The sequence below is a fragment of a genome, unplaced genomic scaffold (genome assembly GCF_019419815.1).
Source record: "Pyrus x bretschneideri cultivar Hongxiangsu unplaced genomic scaffold, Pyrus_bretschneideri_v1 Contig52, whole genome shotgun sequence".
Taxonomy (NCBI): domain Eukaryota; kingdom Viridiplantae; phylum Streptophyta; class Magnoliopsida; order Rosales; family Rosaceae; genus Pyrus; species Pyrus x bretschneideri.
The window spans coordinates 1,966,547-1,984,957 of record NW_025999790.1 but is presented as its reverse complement, the minus strand read 5'-3'; the positions used below and the strand labels follow the sequence as shown (position 1 = coordinate 1,984,957).

General features: G+C 41.2%; 1 protein-coding gene across 1 annotated transcript; it reads left to right on the top strand.

The window, feature by feature from the left end:
• The first annotated feature begins 10,102 nt into the window (after positions 1 to 10,102).
• On the top strand, positions 10,103 to 13,886 carry LOC103945573 (U-box domain-containing protein 44). The gene is made up of 4 exons (XM_048570333.1): positions 10,103 to 10,484; positions 10,579 to 11,361; positions 11,459 to 11,759; positions 12,314 to 13,886. The coding sequence occupies exons 2-4, from the start codon at positions 10,597 to 10,599 to the stop codon at positions 13,765 to 13,767; spliced, it is 2,520 nt and encodes an 839-aa protein (XP_048426290.1). The 5' UTR covers positions 10,103 to 10,484; positions 10,579 to 10,596; the 3' UTR covers positions 13,768 to 13,886.
• The last annotated feature ends 4,525 nt before the right edge of the window (positions 13,887 to 18,411 follow it).

Below are 18,411 nucleotides of genomic sequence, written 5' to 3'. Positions count from 1 at the left end.
GCTGCTTTTGAGGGGTTGAAGTTTGAACCTATAACATTCCACATGAGAGTAGATCATTTAAACCTTATATATATATTCCCATTTTTATCTAGCAGGAGATTTTTTGGAAGCTCACTGGCTTCGGGTTCCATGGGAACTTCGAAGTTAAGCGAGTAGCGCGCGAGAGCACTTCCATGATGGGTGGCCCACTGGGAAGTTCTCGTGTGAGTTCCCAGAAATAAAACCATGAGAACGTGATCGAGGCCCAAAGAGGACAATATCGTGCTACGGTGGTGGAGCGGGTCCGGATTGTGGTGGGGATGGTGGGGGTCCGGATTGTGGTGAGGGCCCGAACCGAGATGTGATAGAGCCTTTGTAAATGAAAATTTTCTAAATTACTTTTTTCTTTTTGGGATAATAAAATTAGTTGATATTATTGATTTGAAAAAAAAAATTACAATATGCTCATCCATATAAGTTTAAGAACAAAACCTTCAACAAACCGATTTTGAAAGAGAATTCTAAAGGAAGAAAAAATAACTGAAAATATGACTTTAACCCCTTAAATTCAATTTTTTCCATGTAAAACCCAATATAAATTTTTTATCTCAAAAAAATCCAATGACTAGGATCCATCTAAGTGAATTCATTAATTACATATTACTTTACACATTTTACATTTTTTAGATACCTAAAATACCCCTATTGCATATTTGATGTGCACAATTAATTCTATGCAGATTGTAAGGAGAGTTAATGATTTTGCAAAAAGAAAAATAAGACATTAATGTTAAAAAATTTATTGCATATTAATATCAAATATGAGAATTGTTGGCTTAATTCTATGTATCTGGCATTATGAGTTCATATATATATACAAAAAAAAAAAAAAAAAAAAAAAAAACACCTATGTGTAATAATACATAAAAAAAAAAAAAGTTTATTTACCTACCATGTACAAAAATGTTATTTGATTCAAAATGTGTATAAATATATATATATATATATATATATATATGTGTGTGTGTGTGTGTGTGTGTGTGTGTGTGGTGTGTGTGTATTGATATAATTAGACGATTTTAATTTACCTACCTACTATTTGAAATGTTCATTTCCAATGATGCAAAATATTGTATACCAACAACAAAATATTGCATAAACTTAGGAATTGGATCATGCTTTTGATTTTATCTTTTTACCTACAAACAATCATATACACATTTATCACATCCCTGCCCAGGGTCCACCACATCCCGGGCCTGTTCCTCCACCGTAGCACGATATTGTCCGCTTTGGGCCCCAACCATACCCTCACGGTTTTGTTTCTGGGAACTCACACGAGAATTTCCAAGTGGGTCCTCGTTGGCACATCACAGCCAGGGTTAGGCTCTGATACCAAATTGTCACATCCCGACCCAGGGTCCACCGTATCACGGGCCTACTCTACCACTGTAGCATGATATTGTCCATTTTGAGCCCTGACCACGCCCTCATGTTTTTGTTTCTGGGAACTCACACAAGAACTTCCCAGTGGGTCACCCATCATGGGAGTGCTCTCGCGTGCTACTCGCTTAACTTCGAAGTTCCTATGGAACCCGAAACTAGTGAGCTCTTAAAAGGCCTCGTGCTAGGTAGGGATGGAAGGATCACTGTGACAGCCCGTCCCGGAAATTTTAAAAACGTACGCGTGAAAAGACAATTTTGCCCCTAGTGCGATTTCTTTACGTTGTGTGGTTGTTTGAGTTGGTGTGGCTGGCTGTGGACCACACACACTCCCATAATCTCCCTCACCCTTTCCCCCTATCCCTGCATCTGTCTCGAGTTCCCTTTCCCTTGCCATTTTTCATACAACGTACGGACACACACACAAACCCATCAAACCTTCACAGATCGAAGAAACAAAATACGTATCCATGCTCGTGAGGCTCGTAAGAGTCCAACCATACCCATTTCAGGTAGGGTTACCTTCGTTTTCACGTCGAACTCGTGATGTCTGATTTTTGGTACTGTTCATGCACACGTGATTTCTCATGTTTTAGGGAATTTCAAGCTTGTAGGAAGTTTGGTGAGGTCCCTAGGAGGCTTGGGGTGGATCGTTTGAAGGTTTTGGACGTCGGGATAGTGAGTTCGAGGTTGGCCGGAATTGGAGGAGTTTTCCAGGTGAGATTTCGTGGATTTTAGCACTTGAAAGTGGTATGATTTTTTTCCTCTTGTCGTAAGCTTCAATTTGGTACCAATTTTGTGAAATTTGGTTGAAAAACGAAGAAGATATCACGATTTGAATTTTTCTTGATTTTCTGGCGCCGACGACGGCGCTGGAGGCTCACCGGAGAAGACGACGGAATATTCCGTCAAAACTGACGGAATATTCCTAACGCCGTTGACAGAAACCGTTAAAGATAACGGAATATTCCTGACGGCGTCAACTGACACCATCAGCGTGCCAGGCACGTGCCTGCGCGTGTGGGCGCGTACGGCGGTGGAAAATTTTTCTAAAAATATGGGGATGTTCCTGAGGTTGAGTAGATCACGTTGGTGTATTCATACACCCCATTTGAGCAATGTATGAGAAATTATTTCTAAAGTTTGGTTATGTGCTTTAAAATTAACATTTTTATAGTTGTTTCGCATATAGGTGAGACGTATCCCGAGGACGAGCGTGGTCACTCGAGGCAGGGGGGTTACAACCCTTCTACGTACCAGTGAGTGGGCTTTTGGTTTTCCGTATATACCTATATACTTATATGTTTCCCAGAAAATGAATTAAAATGTTTTTACATTATTATGCCATGTTTATTGGTTGCCATTCGTTTATGCATTATTGGTTATATATATATATACATGTGTATTGGTGTCGTGGACGCACAGGTAAGTGCCAGGTGAGTATAATTTATATTTTCGTTCAGTAGTGATTCTAGAGACTTAGAGAGCTCGTAACCTACACCCCGATGTTAGTGCTCCCGCCCAGAGTCGGGCACAGTCCTTCACGTGATGTTCACCTCCCGCACCACACGCTCATCTTGGATCCAAGTTAGGTGCACAGGCTTGTCGTACAGACCACTTTAGGTGGTTCCGACTCGTAGGTGACCCGCGATTATTCACCCAGCCTTCACGTGAACGTAGCACTAGAGCGTACTTATATTACACCTAGGCCTGTCGTACAGACCACTTTAGGTGGTTCCAACTCGTGTGCAGGTATAGTTAGTGAGATGGAGATTCGAGCTCTAGATTCAGCCGTACAGGTCACGTTAGGTGACTCCGGCTGACAGATTACATGGTATTGATTTGATGTTTCCTGAGCACTGGCATATTACTTCGATACATACTGCATGGCACGTTTTTCGAGCATGACTTGTATATATATTTTATTTTCTGGGAAGTATACAGGTTTTACGGCGAGGGGTTAGAACTTATTTATTAAATTGGTTTTCGAAAAGCTTTGTTTTTGCCCACTCATGCTTTTGTTTTGCGCCCCTCCAGGTTCTAGTTGGCTAGCGCGTTTGGTGGCTTCCCTGAGGATTTCCCAGGCATATCTGACAGACCACCACCAGTGTAGGACCACCTTCGGGTGTGCTTTTGTTGTGTCGTTTCCTTTTGGACTACATTAGGCTTTATGCTCTGAACTTAGTGTCACACCTACGCTTGCACTTGTTGTTATTACTTGGTGTAAAGCTAGTTTTTATATATTCGTACCATTTATCTTATTATTTTATTAGCTTCCGCACTGTGCACATGGTTACGTCACTTCCACGTGACGGCCAGCATGCTCTGATCTCTATCGGGGTGTGTCAATCACTCCCCTGGGCGATGTGGGATCTTACAATGGGAATATACCAAATTGTCACATCCCCGCCCAAGGTCCACCACATCTCGGGCCCGCTCCACCACCGTAGCACGATATTGTCCACTTTAGGCCTTGACCACGCCCTCACGGTTTTGTTTCTGGGAAATCACACGAGAATTTCCCAGTGGGTCACCCATCATGGGAGTGCTCTCGCGCGCTACTCGCTTAATTTCGGAGTTCTCATGGAACTCGAAGCCAGTGAGCTCCCAAAAGGCCTCGTACTAGGTAGGAATGATAATATACATATAAGGATCACTTCCCTAGGCGATGTGGGATCTTACATATTACTTTATATATTTTTACCAAAAAACGTCCCTAGTAGGCGAATATATGTAATAATACATGAAAAATAATTTACCTACCATGTATACAAAAATGTTATTTGATTCAAAATATATAATCTAGGTTTTCTCAAAAAAAAAAAAAAAAAAAAAAAGAAAAAAAAAAATATATATATATATATATATATATATATATATATGATCTAGGTGTAGTATATATATATATATTTATATATAATTGGAACAAATTAATTTACCTACCATGTACAAAAATGTTATTTGATTCAAAATGAGTATATATATATATATATGTGTGTGTGTGTGTGTGTGTGTGTGTGTGTGTGTGTGTGTGTGTATTTATATAATTAGACCATATTAATTTACCTACCTACTATTTGAAATGTTCATTTCCAATGATGCAAAATATTGTATATGTTACAATCCGTCCATAATTTTATTTTATTTTTTAAATCTGAAACGATCAAAATGCCCTTAGAGGGTATGTGTCGACTTTCATTGACTTACTGGTCATGACATGTGTGACTTATTAATTAGTATATTCTGACAGCACTCTTTATTATGAACGACTGATCATAAGCGTAGCGAAAATTAAAATAAAATAATTTTACAGAACACGTATAAATTATTTTATGTAAAGTAGTGGAAAAGATAATAGCACTAGATATAAAATATTAATGATAGAATAAAATAATAAAGAAAGAAGAAAAAAAATGAGAGGTCAAGAAGGATCGAGAAAAAGAAAAGGAAAGGAAAAAAAAGGTTGGGGGGGGGGGGTGGGACTCCCTCGTCTCTTGATTTTTTTGGGGGTGGTTTGAGGGGACACCCATAGGGAACAAGTCCTGCGAGTTTGATCACCAAAACACTATCAGGGAAGCGAGAAGGAACTGGGAGAGGATGTGCAGATAGTCCTGACGAGCAGCCTTACTAGCTTATTGGTTTTTCCCCATTAGTCTACCTAAAAATAAAGAGAAGAAAGGACAAATGGAAGGAAGGGATTAGAAATTAATTAGGAGCAGAGAGAAGGGAGTTGAAGATATTCGTATCCTTCTCGCTTGGGATGTCAACCTGCAGTATGCGTTCATATTCTCTACTCTCTTTATCCTTTCCGTTTAGCTAATTCTTATTAATATTTCTTTCGGTTAATCTGTCGTGGATTAGCTATTGTTTGCAAAACTAGTATTATATATATATATATATATATATATATATATATATATATATATATATATATATATATATATATGCAAATGCCTAAACCCTAGAAGAGTATAAAAGTCGAAAGGGATGTTTTGTTTATTAGCCCTGTTTCTGAAGACTTGTATTATGCAGAAAGCTATATTGTTGTATTAGTACGCTTGGCAAAGTATTTCAACTAGTCCACTTTGGGAAGCTGGTTGTTTTCCAAACGATTCTATACTGAATACATAATTACTTATAATGAGAAAATATATATATAGGTGGTTTTATTTACATGTGTATCAAAGAACATGCATATCTTCCTCACTCAATTTTTACTATCCAATCGGATTGGTTTTGAAGAAAACAAGCTATTTTATTTGCTACAATTAGTCCAGCTAATTATTATCAAACCATAGTTAGATTATTGCTTTTATATGTACTATTGGCCCTATGTTTTGATATAGAATTTGAAAGGGGTATGCATGGTATAGATATCAATAGTTTGACAAATCTGATTCGATGTGATTATTATTGGCCTACTGGGAAGTTCTGCTTGCATGAGTTCCTAGAAACAAAGCTGTGAGGGCGTGGTCAGGGCCCAAAATCGACAATATCGTGCTACGGTGGAGTCAAGCCAGGGATGTGGTGGGCGCTCGGGCCTGGATGTGAAAATTTGGTAGCAGAGCCAGGTCGGGAAGTGACAATTTGGTATCAGAGCCAATCCCTGGCTGGAAATGTGCCGACGAGGATGTTGGGCACCTAAAGGGGGTGGATTGTAACATCCCACATCACCCAGGGGAGTGGATCCTGTAATCCTTATATGTATATTCCCATCTCTACCTAGCACGAGGCCTTTTGGGAGCTCATTGGATTGTGAGATACCGCATCGCCCAGGGGAGCGGATCTTATGATCTTTATATGCATATTCCTATCCCTACCTAGCTTGAGGACTTTTGGGAGCTCACTGTCTTCGGAGTTCATCGGAACTCCGAAGTTAAGCAAGTAGGGCACGAGAGCAATCCCAAGATAGGTGGTCCACTAGGAAGTTCTGCTTGCGTGAGTTCCTAGAAATAAAGCCGTGAGGGTGTGGTCAGGGCCCAAAACGGACAATATTGTGCTACAGTGGAGTTGAGATGGGGATGTGATGGGCACCCGGGTCAGGATGTGAAAATTTGGTATCAGAGCCAATCCCTGGCCGAATGTGTGCCGACGAGGACATCGGGCCCCTAAGGATGGTGGATTGTAACATCCCACATCGCCTAGGGGAGTGAATCCTGTAAGCTTTATATGTATATTCCCATCTCTACCTAGCACGAGGCCTTTTGGGAACTCACTGGCTTCGGGTTCCATCGGAACTCCGAAGTTAAGTGAGTTTGGACGATAGCATTCCTAGGATGGGTGACTCACTGGGAAGTTCTCGTGTGAGTTCCTAAAAACAAAACCATGAGGGCGTGGTCGAGGCCCAAAGCAGACAATATCGTGCTACGGTGGAGTCGAGCTCGGGATGTGGTAGGGGTTCGGCCGGGATATGACAATTTGGTATCAGAGCCAATCCCTGGCCTAGTGTGTCGACGAGGACGTCGAGCCCCTAAGGAGGGTAGATTGTAACATCCCACATCACCCAGGGGAGTGGATCTTATAAGCCTTATATGTATATTCTCATCTCTACCTAGTACGAGGCCTTTTGGGAGCTCACTGGCTTTGGGTTCTATTGGAACTCCGAAGTTAAGCGAGTTTGCGCGAGAGCAATTCTATGATGGGTGACCCACTGGGAAGTTCTCATGTAAGTTCCTAGAAATAAAACCGTGAGGGCATGGTCGGAGCCCAAAGCGGACAATATCGTGTTACGGTGGAGTTAAAAGCTGAATGTGGTGGGGGCCTAGGCCGGGAAGTGACAATTTGGTATCAGAGCCAATTTCTAGCCGAAAGTGTGCCGATGAGGACGTCGGGCCCCTAAGGGGGGTGGATTGTAACATTTCACATCACCCAGGAGAGTGGATCATGTAAGCTTTATATGTATATTCTCATCTTTACCTAGCACGAGGCTTTTTGGGAGCTTACTGGATTGTGAGATACCGCATCGCCCATAGGAGTGGATCATGTGATCCTTATATGTATATTCCCATCTCTACCTAGCTCGAGGACTTTTGAGAGCTCACTGGCTTCGGAGTTCATCAGAACTCCGAAGTTAAGCGATTAGCACGCGAGAGCAATCCTAAGATGGATGACCCATTGGGAAGTTCTGTTCACATAAGTTCCTAGAAACAAAACCGTGAGGGCATGGTCGGGGCCCAAAGTGGACAATATCGTGTTACGGTAGAGTCGAGCCCGAGATGTGGCGGCGGCCTGAGCCGGGATGTGAAAATTTGGTATTAGAGCCAATCCCTGACCGGACGTGTGCCGACGAAAACGTCGGGCCCCTAAGGAGGGTGGATTGTAACATCCCATCGCCTAAGGGAATGAATCATGTAAGCCTTATATGTATATTCTCATCTCTACCTAGCACGAGGCCTTTTGGGAACTCACTGGCTTTAGGTTCCGTCAGAACTCCGAAGTTAAGCAAGTTCAGACGAGAGCATTCCTAGGATGAGTGACCCATTGGGAAGTTCTCGTGTGAGTTCCCAAAAACAAAACCATGAGGGCATCGTTGAGGCCTAAAGCAGACAATATCGTGCTATGGTGGAGTCGAGCCTGGGATGTGGTGAGGGCCCAGGCCGGAATGTGACAATTTGGTATCAAAGCCTAACCCTGGCCGCGTGTGTGCCGACAAGGACGTTGAGCCCCTAAGGGGGGTGGATTATGAGATCCCACATCACCTAGGGGAGTTGATCCTATGATCCCTATATGTATATTCCCATCCCTACCTAGCACGAGGTCTTTTGGGAACTTACTAGCTTCAGAGTTCATCGAAACTCCGAAGTTAAGCGAGTAACGCGCAAGACCAATCCCTAGATGGGTGACCCACTGGGAAGTTCTCGTGTGAGTTCCTAGAAACAAAGCCGTGAGAGTGTGGTAGGGGCCTAAAGCGGACAACATCGTGTTATAGTAGAGTCGAGCCCAGAATATGGTGAGGGCCCGAGCCTGGATGTGACAATTGTAACATCTGACATTGCCCAAGGGTGTGGACCCTGTAAGCTTTATATGTATATTCTCATCTCTACCTAGCACGAGGCATTTTGGGAGCTCACTGTCTTCGGGTTCCATTGAAACTCTGAAGTTAAGCGAGTTCGTGCAAGAGCAATCCCATAATGGGTGACCCACTGGGAAGTTCTCGTGTGAGTTCCTAGAAATAAAACCGTGAGGGCGTGGTCTGGGCCCAAAGCAGACAATATTATGCTACGATGGAGTCGAGTCTGAGATATGGTGGGCGCCCGGGCTGGGATGTGACACGCTCGGTTCCGTTAAGTGATCCGGAACTGGGTTTCTGCTGGGGTTTCGTGGAATAGTCTAGTTCCCTGCTCCATTTGGATTCTGTTGAGTGGTCTGGAATCCCTCATGCTCCGCGATTTCATTAAGTGGTCCGAAATCTTATCCTACCTTGGATTTCATTAAGTGGTCTGATATCCATTGTACTCCGCGATTCCGTTGAGTGGTCCCAAATTGTATTCACTCGGATTTCGTTGAGAGGTCCAGGATCCCTTTTACTCTGTGATTTCGTTGAGTGGTCTGGAATCGCATCTTGGTCTGGATTCCGTTGAGTGGTCCGGAATCCCCTTTGGTGTTTTGATTTCGTTGAGTGGTTCGAAATCCCTTTTGGTGTCTTGGTTCCTTTGAGTGGTCCGGAACCCGATGTTGATGGATTTTGTTGAGTGGTCCGAAATTGCATCATTTGACTTGTTGGTTCCTTGGATTCAATTTCAGCTTCAAAAATGTAGGCTTCGACTGAAATGTGTCGCTCTAGCCTTGCATTTCGGTGTATGTATGCGTTATTGATTGATGTAATTGTCGAATGATATTAGTTGTGATTGTTGTCATTATGATTAGACTCGTTGACCAATATGGCTAGAAATTTATGTTGTGCTTCGTCGAATGTTCCACGTGATGTTGCATGCCTATTGTGTGGTATTATGTTGAGACATAGTGATTTATGTGATGATTGTTTGAGTGTAATGAAAGACGAACTACGAATGGCTTGATCCCTATTTAGGGTACGTAGGTTGTTTAACAACGATGTTAGATGCAGCCATAAAGTATACAAAAAATTACTATGTGATTCGATTCTCGAGTTGTGCTTTGCCCATATCCCGGAGGCGAGGTATATTAGGTATACGGATACTTGGTGACGTCACGTGTCGATCATGGATGTAATTATGAAAACTAAACACGTGACATGTGTGATATTAAAATATTGTATTGTCAAAAACAAAAAAAATCATCCTATTCACAAGTGCACGTGTGAATGCTATGAAAAAACAATTCAAAATTTATGCAATTATGAAATTATGAAAACTAAACACCCAAATCAAATTAGTAGAGAAAATGTACCCGAGTCTTCCAGTTTTCATAAATCGAAGTAACTCAAAATAAAAGTAAAGCAAGATGCCGTCTAGAAACGGCAATACTTGTCAAAACTGGAAAGTAACTCAAAAGTTCCCACAGAATATTTTATCAACCAGATCTTTGGAATCTTTCCAGTGTGCTACTTTGCAAAGCAGCCACACCCACACACACGCACACGTAGCAGTTGACCCACAAACCTCGCAAATTCCCCTTTGCACATTCAGAGCCACGTTAAAATACAAAAAGCTCCGGCAGTTTGATGCAAACATGTATAAATCTATATAAGTATATAATATAACCAAACCAACAAAGCAAGCAAATGGAAACGGAATGAGAGAAAACCAATCGGAGGCGGAGAATTTATTGCCAACTTTTGACTGCTTCTCCTGCGTTCCACCGTTTTCTTTCAATGGAGGAACACCAACAACAACAACGAGGAGGAGATATTATCATTACATGACTAAATAGTAATCAGCCGAGTCAACAGACTGACGCTGACCCTTTTGATACCTCTTTACATAAATCCGAACCACAAAGCTCCAACCCTTTTTATCTTTCACTATATTCCCCTCCAAGACGGCCAAAGAAATCAACGTTTTAACTCATACTTGCTTTGCAAGTGGATTTCAATGGTTAATTTCTTATTATTTTCCTTGAATCTTGATCTTTGTTGCCATTTGGTAAGTATTTTAAGGATCTGAACCATCTGGACGGTACATATCATCCTTATCTCTTTTGGGTTTATCTTTTTTAGTCTGCTCTGCTTCTTTGCAGTGAGGAGAAAGGGAAATTATGGAGGAGGAGAAGAGATGTTTTGCAGAAGTCGTGATGGAGTTAAAAGCTTTGGTGATTGAGGTAAGTTCTTTGGCTCAAAACTCAGAAATTCAAAGAGAAGTAGTGACTGAATTTGTAATCTTGGTTGGGAAATTAGCTCCAATTTTTGATGGATTAATGGATACTGAGTTTCTTAATCACCAACCATTGAGAAAAGCTGTTGAGTCTCTTGGGTTGGAACTTAAGAGAGCCAAGGCTTTGCTGAAAACCCAAGAGACAAATTCATTTGTTGGACAAGTAGAGGATGTGGCTCATGATCTTGGGAGGTCATTAGGGTTAGTGCTCTTGGCAAGTTTAGAAGTGTCCACAGATTTGAAAGACAAGGTTGGGGGCTTACACAAGGATTTGATGAGTACGCGGTTTGATGTGAGTTCGTTTGCAAGTACTAGTTATGGTTCTGGTGTTGTTAGTGAGTTGGAAGTGGAAGGTGTTGTTAGTGAGTTGGAAGTGGAAGTGGAAGAGGAAATACAAGAGGAGAAAACGGTTTGTTTTGGTATTGATGATGTTTCTTTGCAAATTAAGTATGGTGATGATGAACAACTTAAATTTGCTCTTTTGGAATTAAATGAGTTGATTGTAGACAAAAGGGTTGGATATGAATGGATTAATGATGAAGGTGTTATTCCGATTCTGTTTAATCGGTTGAGTTCAAGTAATTCAGAGAATCGGCTTTGTATACTTCGATTGTTGAGAAGCCTTGCTTCAGATAATGCTGATAACAAGGTAATTTTCACTTTATTTTTTGCGTTCGTATCAGCCTTGATTTAATTTTATGATTTCCATGTGAATTTGTTATCTCACATTGTAAAGTAGTGTGCAGGAGAAAATGGCAGATGTTGGTTTTTTGTCTGCAGCCGTGAAATCATTGGTACGGGATGAAGAAGAAAGGAAAGAAGCTGTGGGGTTTTTGCTGTATCTCTCAGATCTTCAGTCAGTAAGGCGCCGGCTTGGGCGCATTCAAGGGTGTATCGTTATGTTGCTTGCCTTGCTAAATGAGGATGACCATGTCGCTTCACATAATGCAGGGAAGTTGTTGAATGCATTATCTAGCAACACGCAGAATGCGCTTCATATGGCAGAGGCTGGTTACTTTAAGCCCCTAGTGCAGTACCTCGAAGAAGGTGATGCAAACTACTTCCTCTCAATTTTGCACTCTTCCATTTGATGATTATGTGTTTTCGTTATCTTCATACTAACTTTATAATTGGAGCATGAGCTTTCTAGAATATAACCACAGTTACTTATCAATGTAAATTGCAAAATTTCCATAAAAATGTCTGGGGGACAGTTGAATCTAAAACGATAACAATTGAAAAACTGATTCTTTTTTGTAATTTGGTTGAACCTGTGGTTTATATCTAAGGGTCTGTATGCATAATTTCAACCAGGTTATTAGCTAAATGATGATCCCAATTCACCTCTAACTTCGATTAGCATCCAAGCTGAACCAACAGATTAGTAGGATAACGTTTCCTTAGATCCTGTAATACATCATATACTTATACGACCGAGCAATTTAGCACATAAGCGTGTGTTTATATGGATCAAATTTGTTTGTCAATGAAATTACTGAATATGAAGATCATGCTTCCTTTCCCTGTTGGTAAGGTTTAACCTTCATCAGTCGTGCAAATTCCGGGGCACTTAACAAACTATCCATACCATGCCTTCGCAGGTTCGGACATGAGTAAAATCCTGATGGCAACAGCACTCTCAAGGATGGAGCTCACTGATCAAAGTCGAGCTTCCCTCGGGGAAAATGGTGCAATTGAACCCCTTGTCAGAATGTTTAGCATAGGGAAGCTAGAAGCCAAGTTATCCGCTTTAAGTGCCTTGCAAAATCTATCAAACCTGACAGAAAATGTCCAACGGTTGATCAGTTCAGGCATCGTAGCATCTCTGCTTCAGCTCCTCTTCTCTGTAACATCAGTACTTATGGCTCTTCGGGAGCCTGTATCAGCGATTCTTGCAAGGATTGCTCAATCAGAATCTATTCTTGTGAATTCAGATGTTGCTCAGCAGATGCTCTCCCTTTTAAATCTCACCAGTCCGGTAATTCAAAATCACCTATTGCAAGCACTTAATAGTATTGCCTCCCATTCCAGAGCAGGCAAAGTTAGAAGAAGGATGAAAGAAAATGGCGCCTTTCAGCTTCTCCTACCCTTCCTCATGGAAACTAACATTCAAATCAGGAGCAGTGCCTTGAATTTGCTTTACACTCTTTCTAAAGATTTATCGGAAGAGTTGACAGACCAACTCGAAGAAACCAATATCAGAAAAATCATCATTATCATCTCAACATCAACATCTAACTGCGAAAAAGCCGCTGGAGTTGGCATACTTAGTCATCTTCCCATTAGTGACAAAAAGGTGACGGATATATTAAAGAGAGCAAATTTGGTACCGATAATGGTATCCATAATGAATGCAAGATCTGAAATTCCAGCGGAGAAGATGTGCTGTTTAGCAGAAAGCATTACAGGTCTATTAATTCGGTTCACAAATCCTGCTGATAAGAAACTACAACTTTATTCAGCAGAACAAGGGGTAATTCCTTTACTTGTCAAGTTACTCTCGAGTGGATCACCTGTTACTAAATGCAGGGCTGCAACGTCACTAGCTCAGTTTTCGCAGAATTCATCATCTCTAAAGAAGTCGATAAAACCAAGGTGGACATGCGTTCCTCCTTCTCAAGATGCTGTTTGTGAAGTTCATGATGGAAAATGCTTTGTGAAAAGCACATTTTGTCTGGTCAAGGCAGGTGCTATCTCTCCTGTAATCCAAATATTGGAAGGTAAGGAGAGGGAAGCTGATGAAGCAGCACTGAGCGTCCTTGCAACCCTCTTGCACGACGACATTTGGGAAAACGGAAGCAAGTACATAGCCAAAAAGTCAGGAATTCCGGCCATCATCAAAGTCCTCGAATCCGGGAGCATCAAGGCTCAAGAGAAAGCACTACGGATATTGGAGAAGGTATTTGGAGTTGAGGAACACCGAGTAACATACGGGGAATCTGCTCAGGCAGTGCTGATTGATCTAGCCCAGCAGGGTGACTCCAGATTGAAATCAACCACTGCAAAATTACTGGCGCAACTAGAGCTATTGCAAGCTCAATCTAGTTACTTTTAAGGCAATAGTGCCATGTTGATGTAGCGAAGTTGTGCTTGTGATTTCACTTACTGTCATCATACACCAATTTTTCTCTAAGTATCTACAGATAATCAGCAGCAACACAAATTTGATTGTTACCGATGGAGTTTGAACCCATGCCGTCATGCAAGGGTTCAACACCTTTTCACCGCTGTGGTATAGAGCCACTTGCAAGTACATACCCATTTGATCCCATCCCTACTTTCTACCATGTAAAATCTTATCTTGCTATCCAAGTAACAAAATGCATTAGCCATGCTAAATCCCTATATGAATGCCTCTAGTTCAATGCCAGATGCATTTTCCCTATCCATATAAACTAGTATGACTGGTTCATAAGCTTAGTTGCTATATACATGGACAATGTATATTAATGTTAATTGATGGCTTAAGATATTGGGGTATGCTAAAATATTATTGTTTTAAGGCTTAGCGAGACACAATAACATGACACTGCTCATCAGATTATTTTCTACCTGCTATACTCTTTCCAAAAAACTAAAAAGCACATTTTCTAGTGGTAGTAACACGGAGTGATATTTGACGAATAAAGCCAGGAAGGAAAAAGATAAGAAACGTTAGGTTTTATCGAATTTGATATGTGGTTGAGCTAGTTTATAGACAGAAGTCAAACACCTCCATTTCGTTCTTCTTGATAAGGTGAACAACTAGTTCCTTTACCTTTTCATGTATAAATTTCAAGGGAAACTGTTTATTTTCAATCGTCGTGAAGAAACAGTCTAAATTTTTGACTTGTCAGTTATCAGATATATTTGACTACCTGTTATTCTCTTTTCAAATTCGCAGAAGACTAGAAACCAAACCATATCCTTAAAAAGCTATTGGTTAAGCTTGTATGGTTCAGAAGGAATGATAAATCCAAACTCAGAAGCGTTGTTTCTTTATCATGAAGCAATGTGACTACAAGTAGCTCAATTTGGTATTTATGAGGCTAATCACCTGATATCTAAATTTGCAATGTGGAATTCTTGTACTCATAGGTGGTCTGATGTCCCCAAGTTGATTATAAGTTGTCTTTTGAAATAAAAATGTGTCGTTCTTGGAATAAAACGTAAATAAATCCCGTCTGCCAGTCATAACAAAGTTTACTAAATTCACGGAGAATATTGTAAATTCGATTTACAGAGAAAAGGCAGTCTTGAGATTGTGGCTAAAAGTCGACCTCACGCTAGTCAGGAGCTGCCATAGCAGCTAGAAGAAAATACTGAAAGCTTTGGCTGTGGGACGAAAGATTGTAGAGAGCGCAAAAACTGGTTGACTAGAAGAGTGGATCAAACCAATAAGGTTTTAAGTGCATGACATTGCAGTCCAGCTATTTCCAGCATTCAAATTTGCTCAAAATTTCTGCCATTCAAAGTGTTAACTGATCGTAATTTGAAAATCATCTACTTCTTTTCTTTCTTTTTCTTCCGTTGTTTTTAAAGCTCTGCGAGACTCAGCTTAACACATTTTTGCATTTTATGAATTCAGATTGGAATTACATTGCTTCATCTAGTTTCTTGTGTACGGTATCTTGGATTCTTGTTGCAATTTTCATTGTGTTTTTGTTACTTACTGTAATTCATATCAATATTCATTTGCTTAACACATTCGTTTTTTGGTAAGGGAGAACGGCAGTGTTGTAAATAGGTAAGAAATTGGATAGTTGTTACTTGTTATGCTGTTTAAACAGCAACTGAGGGGAGAATTAGACTTACATGGAATGAGTTCACCGTCATGTGGCGTTCTTTGTCTCCGCATGGCAATGTATTATTAGATCAGGTCCACATGACAGTAAATTTGTTCCATATAAGTTGCTTTCGACTGAGAGAGACTAGAATGATTATCCCTAAACAAACAAAAAAGAAACTTTCAAAACCCCCACCACCCCCCGTGACACAATAGACAATACTACTCTCTCTCTCTCTCTCTCTCTCTCTCTCCCCCCTCCCTCTTTCCTCCTGATACAACGCATTTGCCCCCGCCCTGTTAGACCAAGTCCGAGATCAGTATGCTAAGTGTCTGCCATCATTACAGCAAGAGGACATGTGATTGCTGACTCATGGACAGCAGGGAGGACATTTTATTATTGATGTGCTATTGCTCCGAGTGCTGTGATGTGCTGTTGCTGTGCTGCTGCATGTGTGGAGTGCAGTCCTTGTAGCAGTCCATGTATTTTAAATTGTAAAGGTTGTATGTTGTAATGTATATAACAAAGCCTTCCCATAAGGCCTATGAGTGAATGATTTATACAGATCAGAAAATCTTACATGGTATACGAGCCCTAGCAGTCTAACGACTTAGATCCTGTTTCCTTTTTTTTTTTTTTCTCTCCATAGCTGATACCACAAACGGCACTGCAACTTCCAACCCTACTATGAATCCTTTCTCCTCTATGACTACGCTTGTCAACATAAAACTAGATCGAACCAACTATCCTTTGTGGTTGGCTCAGATCCTTCCAATCCTCAAGAGTCGTAACCTGATGGGATATGTTGATGGGTCCATCGTCTGTCCACCCAAACACCTTCCTGGTGCTGCTGCTGTCAACCCTGCCTACACAACCTGGGTGCAGCATGATCAACTGATACTAAGCTGGATCAATGGCTCTCTCACACCCTCTGTGTTGTCCGTTGTCGCCAGCAAGAGGTCCTCTCATGATACCTGGGAGGCTCTAGAGCAACGGTATGCTTCTACGTCCCAAAATCGTATTTTGTTTCTTCGCAATGAACTGATGCAAACTAAGAAAGGTGACATGTCTATTGCTGATTATCTTGATCGAATGAACTCGATTGCTGATAACCTTGCCCTAGCTGGCAACCCCGTGACTGATGATGAACTGGTCCAAATTATCTTGAACAATTTGGGTCCTGCCTATGAAATGACAGTGAGTGCTGCTCAAGCACGTGATACTCCAATCGCGTATCCTACACTTGAGGCCCTCCTTCTGACTACCGAGAGACGCATGGCTGCACAGAATGCTCTGTCTGTGGAGGCTGCTCCGGTGAATGCTTTTGTCACTACCAGAGGTCGTGGTGGACGACTTCGTGGAACTGGACGTGGTGCTTTTCAGACCGCACGTGGTGGTGGTGCGATCAATCCACGGGGGTTCTTTCCTCGCACCAATAATCAAAGGGCAAACTCGGCATGCAATGGTGAGAAAATCACTCCCACAGGAGAACGACTCACATGCCAGATATGTGGAAAACAAGGGCATCCTGCCCTAGATTGCTATCAAAGAATGAATGCAGCCTATGAAGGGAGAATTCCAGCAAAACAGCTTACTGCCATGGCAACATCTTCGGTTCCTCTCAATCGGCAGAATAATGGACAGTGGCTTTTGGACACCGGTGCTAATGCTCATGTGACTCCAGACATCCAGAATCTGGTAAACCCACAAGAGTATAATGGTAATCAGAATGTGGGTGGTGTAGGTAATGATACTGGCATTTCTATCTCTCACATGGGTTTGCATCAACTACAAACACAATCTTGCTCATTTAAATTGCAAAATATTTTACGCTGCCCCACTGCCTCAACAAACATTATTTCTGCACACCGTTTTACCCTAGACAATAATTGCTATTTACTCATCTTTCCTCATTTTTTTCTTGTTAAGGACCTCAAGACCCGGAGGACGCTTTTCCGCGGGCGATGTGAGAATGGCTTATACCCATTTTTTGGTGGCAGTGGACAGTTCCATAACCCTATTTCAGTGTGTCTAGGCATTCGAGTCTCGGCCCAAAAATGGCATTCACGTCTTGGTCATCCTGCGTCGTTTGTTATCAAGTTTTTAATTTCCAAAAAACAAGTACCAATTCATGGTACTGCGGATGTAACGTTTTGTCATTCGTGTCCTTTAGGAAAAAGTACTAAGTTACCGTTTAGTACTTCTGAGTCTGTTTCCCAATTTCCCTTACAACTTTTACATTCCGATGTTTGGTGTTCTCCAGTTATTTCAATTGAAGGTTTTCGATATTATGTTTTGTTTGTGGATGATTATTCCAGATACTCTTGGATTTTTCCCATGAAAAATAAGTCTGAAGTGTTTGAAATATTTGTTCAATTTAAAGCTAAGGTCGAAAATTTGTTTAATACTTCAATAAAAACCCTTCAATGTGATGAAGGAGGTGAGTACAAAAGTCGAAGTTTTCAACAGTTCTTGCAACAAATGGCATTTCTCAACGGTTTTCGTGTCCAAAACACCCCGAGCAAAATGGTCTAGCAGAAAGAAAACATCGACATATTGTCGAAACGAGTATTGTCTTGCTTTCTCACTCATCCCTTCCAAACAAATATTGGTTTGATGCATGTTCAACAGCAACTTATTTAATTAATCGATTGCCAACTCGAGTTCTGTCTCATAACTCGCCCTATGAGACATTATTTGAAAAACCTCCAAACTATGAGACCTTAAAGGTGTTTGGTTGTAAGTGTTTTTCGTGGCTTGTACCTTATGCACAAAATAAACTTCAACCCAAGTCCAAACCGTGTGTATTTTTAGGCTACTCACTGAATCATCAAGGGTATAAATGTTTGGACCTGTCCACAAGACGAATTTATTTGTCTCGCCATGATGAGGACTCATTTCCATTTAAGGAACTCACATCATTGCGGGAAAAC

What these genes read in the sequence shown, in the direction of transcription:
- LOC103945573 (XM_048570333.1), top strand. Translation starts at nt 10,597, where the DNA reads ATGGAGGAGGAGAAGAGATGTTTTGCAGAAGTCGTGATGGAGTTAAAA. An exon ending in CAGATAATGCTGATAACAAG is followed by an intron (nt 11,362 to 11,458) that starts GTAATTTTCACT and finishes AGTAGTGTGCAG; the next exon opens with GAGAAAATGGCAGATGTTGG. An exon ending in AGTGCAGTACCTCGAAGAAG is followed by an intron (nt 11,760 to 12,313) that starts GTGATGCAAACT and finishes ATGCCTTCGCAG; the next exon opens with GTTCGGACATGAGTAAAATC.